The following is a 9,245-nucleotide window of genomic DNA, read 5'->3' on the forward strand; positions in this document are numbered from 1 at the left end:
TATTTGGAGGAGTGACGATAAATCGTGCGGAGATTTATCTTCGCGCCGCTTCGTTGGGGGCAGCCGAGGCTGCGGGAGGTCGGGAGCGCAGTGAACAGCAGGGCCGCTACAGACTCGATACAAGCACAGTGATACAGCAGGGCCGCTACAGACTCGATACAAGCACTGTGATACAACGAGGCCGCTACAGACTCGATACAAGCACAGTGATACAACGAGGCCGCTACAGACTCGATACAAGCAGTGATACAACGAGGCCGCGGGGTTACAGACTCGATACAAGCACAGTGATACAACGAGGCCGCTGGGTTACAGACTCGATACAAGCACAGTGATACAACGAGGCCGCTGGGTTACAGACTCGATACAAGCACAGTGATACAGCGAGGCCGCTGGGTTACAGACTCGATACCAGCACAGACGAGGCCGCTACAGACTCGATACACGCACAGTGATACAGCGAGGCCGCTGGGTTACAGACTCGATACAAGCACAGTGATACAACGAGGCCGCTGGGTTAGACTAGTTCTAACAAGCACAGCGAAACAGAGGGACGCCGACAGAGCTACATTGTAGCAAGTCTACAGCAAGGCGTGGTAGACTAATCGCTGCTCTCTCGCCTATTAAAATTAGTCATATTTTCCCTTCCCATGAAACTAGTAGCGATTTAGCTATGCGCGTGAAAGGTCGTGTTCAATGGTCGTTGATTCGCCAACAAAAATCAAGTTATTACAATGGCCAGGACTTACACCCAGAAATCAGCCCCATTCCACGGTTAATGTCAACGTTGAAGAGGAGCGGAGGGCGTTAGAGACGGACACAGGGGGAATAACGCAGAGATGGAGTTGCCATGACCAGTACAGATGTGTTCCCGGAGTTTCTTCCGCCAGCCTCAGTGCGAGGGAGTAGGGAGAGCCCGAGGAGACGACAGACTCTCCACACCCTGGCCGCGGTCGCCGTGTTCCTCGCCACCGGTACCACCATCACCAGCCTCAACAAATGCATCTTCGCCGTCTACAATTTCCATTACCCGCTCTTGCTGTCCGCGCTTCACATGCTCACAGCCATTGTTATCGACTATGTTTTGATCCGAATGGGATTCGTAAATCTGCAAATAAATGAAATCAGCGGCCTATCTACCGCTGCCAAAGTGAAAGTGTTTTTACTGAGCTTGACCTTCTGTGCCACCATTGCTTTCGGAAACATGGGGTTGAACTGCGTGCAAGTCTCCTTTGCACAAGTTATCTCCACCACCACGCCTCTCTTTACTATTGCCATATCAAAGCTCTTCTTGGGAAAGCACCATCACATTCTGAAGTACACTGCCATGATGCCCATCTGTCTGGGTGCTTCATTCAGTCTCATTGGTGAGATGCAGTTTGATCACAAAGGATGCTTCTACATTTTTGCTGCAACCATGTTGAGAGGAGTGAAGTCCATCCAGCAAAGTGAGTTCTGTGTCTCAGTAATTGTCTTCATGGTGCTGTCGTTGACTGGGGTGGGGTGTGCAGCTGCTTGTTATTACGAGTATTCATTCAAGCCTGTCCTCTGAGAAGGGTGTAGAAATAAGATGAGGCTGAGTAATGTGCGCCCACATATTACCAATGAGTAACATTACTTTTCCTGAATATTGTCAGCAGAAAAAAAATAATATATATATATACATTGCTTGGAGCATTATGGGTCCAGGTGCTAGTATGAAGCACAACTGTTAATCTAATAATGACAGAATGATTGCAGAAAGATTGATTACGATTCACAGTCAAGAATGAAGTGTGAATTTCAGAACTAATAAACGATAAATAAAAATATGCCAGAAGTACTCAATAGATCAGGCAGTAGCCGTGGAAAGAAAAGCAGGTTAGATTTCTGACAAAATATCACAAAAATTGTGTTTTTTCCCTTTGCACTTATACTCCCTGGCCTGCTAAGTTTCTTGGCATTTTCCTTTTTATTTCATATTTCTAGGATTTATATTTAATTTTGCAAAAACAGGGAAACTGACCTTGCAACTTAAAAGTGTGTTGCAAAAAGCTCAAATGTTTCAATAATAACCTTCATGAAACCTCACATTCTTATTCAATTTGGATCAAATGTGACACTATTAAGATTGGCTATTAACTCTCCTGTAATTGCCATGGAATTATCTTTGTAGTTTTAGCTAAGGCAAATCAGAAATAAGCATTGATAGTAAACTCACATTGAAAGAATTAATTTGTGAAACGATTCATCTAAACCTGAATATTAAACGTCACTGGGCTTTCCAAATTTCCTGAACGTTGACACTTCCTATGCATCTTGTACTAGCAACAATATCAACATGAAAGTAAATTGAAAGAAAGGTATAGTTGCTTCCCAGTATTATTTTTCCAATTGCCCTGGGATGGACTTTTCAGAAGACCAATTGTTGGAGTGTGTGTACTCTCAAAGCAATTTCAATGAGAGCAATTTAACATGAAAATCAAAATCAAACATAGCCAGAGTTAATCTCCTTTGATTGTGCTGCAGCAAGATCTTATCAGAATGTTTTTTTCCTTAGCTGTTCAATCCAAATTATTGGCACTGCAACACTCTGAAAATGTGAATTACATGTTTGGACAGGGTCAAAAGAGTATCTGGTGAATAATGGGCGAGCAGTCACCTTTCCTTGTTCAATGATAAGTGGAAAAAATAGAAACGCCTTCAATGAAAATGTTAATTACTCAATCTAGATAAGGAAGAGGAAGTTAAATGGGAAAAAGTCAAAATAAAAATTAAGATATAGAAAAAACAAGCTTTCTATTATGCAATTGTTCTGTTGTTATATATTTACAACATGCAATGATTGGCTGCTTCATATATCCCTTTCTAAGTAAGAGTTTGAATAGCATTGCATAATATGTATCACATCATAAATCAATAAGCAAATTTAATTATATTTTAACTGCTTAAATGCCACCATTTCTTGAAACTTGTAGGGTTAATCAGTCCAGCAATTTGGAGCAATCTACAATTCAGTTTATTTCTTTTCCACCAGAAACATGGCGTATTTACGCACTGGTAATAGCTTGCACATTAATCTTACATAGATACATAGACAGGTGCAGGAGTAGGCCATTCGGCCCTTCGAGCCAGCACCGCCATTCAATGTGATCATGGCTGATCATCCACAATCGTTCCCTTATTTTCCCAACAAATACTGTATCATGATGATTTGATAAAGCATAGCCAGTGGACTTCAGTTATTTCTGAACAACATGTTTATTATAATGATATAATTACTCACTATTTAGTTATTCTGCTTTATCAGACAATTTCTCCCCTGAACAGAGTTGTAACAGTTAACACCATGAAGAACTGAATGTGCAAACAGTTGCAAACTGCTATTGCGTTGTGTATTTGTTTTTCTATCGCTTAACATGTGTTAAAACTTCTGCTACTGCAGTTTTACTAGCCTATACATAGACTGTTATTATGTGTAACCATGAGTTATCTGAAGGTCACCTTCCACAAGGCAGTATTTAAACAGATGCAGAGACTTGATATGGAGTAGATATATTTAGAACACACTCATCTGAATTGTACATTCTGGGAAACAAATTAATTTTTATGTTCATAAACTGTGGTGGTTGCCTGACACCGCTATCATTTAATAAATAAATTATTACATGGATGCCGCAAGTTCATATGTTCATAAGTAATAGGATAGAACTAAGGCCATTCGGAATATCAAGTCCACTCTGCCATTCAATCATGGCTGATAGTCATAGAGTGAGGCTGTGGAAATGGGCCCTTCGGCCCAACTTGCCCACACCAGCCAACAATGTCCCAGCTAGACTAGTCCCACTTGCCTGTGCTTGGTCCATATCCCTCCAAACCCGTCCTATTCATGTACCTGCCTAATTGTTTCTTGAACGATGCGGTAGTCCCAGCCTCAACTACCTCCTCTGACAGCTTGTTCCATACACCCATCACCCTTTGTGTGAAAAAGTTACCCCTTGGATTCCTATTTCTTTTTTCCCCCTCGCCTTGAACCCATGTCCTTTGGTCCTCAATTCCCCTTCTCTGGGCAAGAGACTCTGTGCATCTACCTGATCTATTCCTCTCATGATTTTGTACACCTCTATAAGATCATCCCTCACTCATCCTCCTGCGCTCCATGGAATAGAGACCAAGCCTACTCAACCTCTCCCTATAGCTCACACCCGCTAGTCCTGCCAACTATCTATCTTTCCCTCTTAAACCCATTCTCCTGCCTTCTTCCCATAACCCCTGACACCCATACTAATCAAGAATCTATCTATCTATCTAAAAGTATCCATTGACTTGGCCTCCACAGCCTTCTGTGGCAATGAATTCCACAATTTCAGCTGCCTCTGACTAAAGAAATTCCTCCTCATCCCCTTCCTAAAGGAACATCTTTAATCCTGATGCTATGACCTCTAGTGGAAACATCCTCATCAAATCCACTCCATCCAGGCCGTTCACCATTCAGTGATTTTTAATGAGGTCCCCTCTTTTCATTCTAAACTCCAGTGGTTTATGGGCCAGGCACGTGCAGTGAGTAATTACTCAGGGTAGGCAGTCAGTCGGCTTTTTTAAAAATCTTAATTCGCGCATGCGCAGATTGTTCTCCTCTCCGTAAAAATTAAAAATAATAAAGAAAGTAACATTTCAATTTGCCCAAGACTTCCAAATCTCCTTCATTCTGAATTACTGAATGGGTGGGGGGTGGAGGGTGACGGCAGGTGGAGAGATGGTGGGAAAAACGGGAGCACACCGGGACAAGTTGAATCAGTTGTGATCTTATTGAATGACAATACTAGTTCAAGGGACCAATTGGATGGAGAGTTCTTTTCACAGCGTGTGGGGAGTCTGGCCCTGGGGAAAAGTTGCAGGGAGGGCAGCAGCGTTGAGAAGGAGGGAATCGGGGATCATGCCAGTAACCCACTCATCTCCGCTCCGGGCGAGGAGCCACCGCATTGTGGCCGGGGAGGGAAGTAGCTCACGTGGCAATGAGCGGCTGCTGGGACCGGACAGCGGACCCGACCGCCATCTCAGCGCCTTCTGACGGCCCACTCACCTCTGGCAGTGCTCTCCATCTGAACAGTGAATGGACCAGCTCAAGAGCAAAGATCGTAGAGTGGAGCGGGTCAGTGGATGATGGATAACAGGACACGCCTGTGTCTGTGCTAACAAGGGACCAATTGAGGTTACTCGCACTGACACAAGGAGTAAGCTCCACCGCCCGCTGTCCTGTTATCCGTCGCCCGCTGACCCGCTCTTGAGCTGGTTGTTGGCATGATCCCCGACCCCCTCCTTCTCAACGCTCCTGCCCTCCCCGCAACTTTACCCCTGGCCAGACTCCCCACACGCTGTGAAAGGAACTCTTCTTTCCCCCCCCCACCTACCCCCATGGCGCTGTCCTTTTACAGACGCTTCTCACTTTACAACCGCTTCCCATCAGCTGCTAGCATCGTTCTTGATGTTGCTGTTCCGAGGGATAGCCAAGTCTATCTTTCTTGGCTAACAACCTAACCTTCGGCCTCCAAGTTGCAGGTACATTTTCGAGCCTTTCTTTTGAGCCGAAAATAGCGTCTTTATTGCCGGGAAATATGGTATTTAAAAACATTTAGCTCAAAGAAATCTACTTAACATATTATTTGTACACAAACTCCATTCTTCTCTCTTTGTTTCTTACGATACTCTTAAGATAATGACAATCTATGTTTGAAAAACCGACCAAGAAACTTGCTGAAGGCAGATTTTCAGATGCCTTCAGCTCCCCTTGAAATTGACGGCTTGAAGCAGCACACACTTTCCCGTATTACATGTACTGCGTATGAAAGGCATGGAGAATTATACCTACCTAAGAGATCGCTCTATTAGGTAGGCATAATTCTCCCGTGCCTTTACTATTTATATTTAATCATTATCATTTAATAAATTTAGTCAGGGTAGGCAGTGCCTACCTTGCCTAACCAGATGGCACATGCCTGGTATAGGCCAAGTGCCGTTAAACACTCATCATAGATGTTAACCCACTTAATCCTGGGATCATTCTCATAAACCTCCTCTGGACCCTCTCCAGTGTTAGCACATCCTTCAGAAATGGGGCCCAAAATTGCACACAATAGCCCAAATGCGATCTGCCCTGCACCTTATTGAACCTCAGCATGACATCCCCGCGACAAAATGCATGACTGCACTCTGCTACGCTGTATTCCATCTGCCACTTCTCTGCCCACTATCCCAACCTGTCCAACAGAGGTTTGGTTTAGAGATACAGCATGGAAACAGGCCCTTCGGACCATCTAGTCCGCACTGACCATTGATCACCTGTACACTAGTTGTATCCAACACTAGGGGCAATTTACAGAAGCCCATTAATCTACAAATCTGCACGTCATTGGAACACGGGAGGAAACCGGAGCACCTGGAGGAATCCCAGGCGGTCACAGGGAAAAAGTGCAAACTCAGTGTAGGCAGCACCTGTTATCACGTTCGAACCCGGGTCTCTGGTGCTTTGAGGCAGTAACTCTACCAATGCGCCATCATGCCACCCCAGGTTGCCAGTTAAGAGAATTCAGCATCTTTAGTTGAGAGAGATTTAACAGAGTAGTAATCTGAGTTTCCATTGTTAAACAATATCTGAAGGTGTGTCACTGTCACTTTTCATACTTGTTGTCTTTCATTTTCTCTTAATTTCTCCAAATTAAGACAGTAGAAACACTTTTATAAATTCAGCATCCAATTCAGTTGATATTACTAAATGTAGCTTATACAAGCTGAGGCCGTGTATACAAATACCCAGATGTGTAGGAAGGAATTACAGATGTTGGTTTAAACTGGAGATAGACGCAAAAAGCTGGAGTAACCCAGCGGGTCAGACAGCACCTCTAGAGAAAACGAATAGGTGACATTTTGGGTTGAGACCCTTCTTCAGACTAAGTCGGGGAAAGGAAATCTAAAGATATTGATGTAGAGAAATATAGAAGAAATGAATGATCGTTACATTTTTGCATATCTTTCATTCATTTGTTCTATATCTCTCTACATCATCGTCTATATCTCTCATTTTCCTTTCCCCTGGCTCTCAGCTCTTTCTATATGCCGTGGACTCTTATTATTAGAATTTTAATTATGACAGTGCTTACTATTATTAAAAATGACATTTCGATTACAGTAACGATGACTGGCTATAATACATTCTAGAATCCGCTTTAAAGGTTGTTGCTTGAGTCACATCCACCACTGGTGAATATTATTCAGGAAGAAATCACTGCTGGCAGGAGCAGTAGATTACAAAATAGTTTTGTATGAAGTTATAATACTGGTGTTATAATACTGGTCCCAACCTGCACAGTTCAGTACTGTGGAATGGAATAAAACTTGGAATGAAATAAATCCGTTCCACCATGCAGTTGAGTAACCTGTGTATGGAGAGTGTGACATTTCCATGTATGGTTACAGAACTCATGGGAACCTGGAACTGAGCTTAATTGTTAATATGCTGAATCAGTTACTATGGAAATAATTACAAAATGGAAATCCAGTTACGGATGTTTCACAGAACTTCTTTAACCGGGAATTCTTTCATCTTTGGAACCAGAGTTTTGAAACTCTTCAAATTTAGTTGTAAAAGAGAATATAGAGTGGGACATGCCGAGTATTCAAAATTGCTGTTACGGTTAATGTTAAATAACACCATGCCTACCCATTTGCTTTTTGCACTTTCTCTGTTCAGTTGGTTCTGTCTGTTTTTGTTTCTGTTTCCTGATTTTATCCCTTGCCTCAATTTTAACTCGTGCCTCTATCTGTAATATTCAAATATCTTCCTTATATGTTTTATCCACTTATTGAAAGCAGTACCTAATATTACAACACTCATCACTGCCTTCTTTTTCAGGTATTCTCCTTCAGGAAGAAAAGATCAACTCTGTCATCCTGCTCTATTTGATGTCCATCCCAAGCTTCTGTATTCTTATTTCAGCTGCGTTTCTGCTGGAAAGTGACACTGTATGGGAGTCATCCATTAAATCTGACAACAGACTTTGGATGTTCATTCTGCTTAGCTGCCTTGGCTCAGTCCTGTACAATTTGGCAAGCTTCTGTGTCACGACACTTACTTCAGCCGTCACTCTGCATGTTGTGGGAAATCTCAACATGGTTGGAAACCTCGTCATTTCACAGGTCCTCTTTGGCAGTGAGATGACCGCGTTAAGTTACGCTGGTATCGGGCTTACGCTGTCAGGTGTGCTGATGTATCAGAACTCAGACTTCATAGCAGACTATTTAAATTCAAGAAGCAAGCATCATGAAGAGCAAGACCATTTAAAACCTGACTGAAAGAATGTCATGTCCATGGCAGGAAATAACATATTCATAATTCAATGGGATTACATTTTGTCAACATGCCAGCAGACAAGATACTAAAGATATTAATGAAAAGTATATTGTTTTATTTATGAATGCTTTACACAAGTTCTCCTTAATTGTACGATAAATCTGTGACTGTTGTATTTATTTCATCCTATAATTTCAGACCAGATTATTAAATAGCTCAATTTTTATTGTGAAGATTTTTCATTTTATTACATCCAAGGATAAGATAACAGTATTGAATTGCCCATTTCACATGAATTCTGAAACCCTTTATTGTAGTGCGGAGGCGGCCCTTATCCAGAGGGTTTAAAGGCAGGGGTTTGGGTGCCATCTTTCTCTTCTCTCCATCATGACGCCAATGTAGCGTCGGGGGTCACCAATGTAGTGCGTGGGTCTCAAAAGGAAGCACGAAGTCCAGTGTTTTGAGAGGCACCTTTTATTATGTTCCTCCCGGTTGTAGGGAAGACCAAACAAGAGAAAGATGGCACCCAAATCCCTGCCTTTAAACTCTCTGGCTAAGGGCCGCCTCAGGACTGAACCACTCCCGTGCCGAGGGGTTCGACAGTATGATGGCACGACCCTTGGGAGCTGCCACATTGTCTTCTTTTCCATCCTTCTAGTTATTAAGCCTGTAGAATTTGTGACCAGTAGGAAAGGAATGGAAGTCACATAAAATGCAATACCCCGTTTCTCACCAACACTCAATTATTATTTTACAGCTGCTGGTGTTGGATAAAAGTGAAGCTTCTGCAGAGAATATACCACGAGTAGATCATGATACACTTTGCTGCTCTTTGCCTTGAACATCTCACCACCCCCACAGGAATAAAGGCTTGAGTGTAACATCAGACGTTACACTGCAAAAATTCACTAAAGTTTCT

The 9,245-nt window shown here is 42.7% G+C and overlaps 1 protein-coding gene across 1 annotated transcript; it reads left to right on the top strand.

Moving 5' to 3' along the window:
• Nucleotides 1-425: 425 nt before the first annotated feature.
• slc35e4 (solute carrier family 35 member E4) lies at nt 426-8,552 on the top strand. The gene is made up of 2 exons (XM_055655556.1): nt 426-1,448; nt 7,889-8,552. The coding sequence occupies exons 1-2, from the start codon at nt 851-853 to the stop codon at nt 8,326-8,328; spliced, it is 1,038 nt and encodes a 345-aa protein (XP_055511531.1). The 5' UTR covers nt 426-850; the 3' UTR covers nt 8,329-8,552.
• The last annotated feature ends 693 nt before the right edge of the window (nt 8,553-9,245 follow it).

Source organism: Leucoraja erinacea, chromosome 25 (genome assembly GCF_028641065.1).
Source record: "Leucoraja erinacea ecotype New England chromosome 25, Leri_hhj_1, whole genome shotgun sequence".
Classification (NCBI taxonomy): Eukaryota; Metazoa; Chordata; class Chondrichthyes; order Rajiformes; family Rajidae; genus Leucoraja; species Leucoraja erinaceus.

Coding starts and splice junctions, on each gene's coding strand:
- slc35e4 (XM_055655556.1), top strand. CDS start 851: ATGACCAGTACAGATGTGTTCCCGGAGTTTCTTCCGCCAGCCTCAGTG. Junction 1,449..7,888: donor AGTGAAGTCCATCCAGCAAA/GTGAGTTCTGTG, acceptor CTTCTTTTTCAG/GTATTCTCCTTCAGGAAGAA.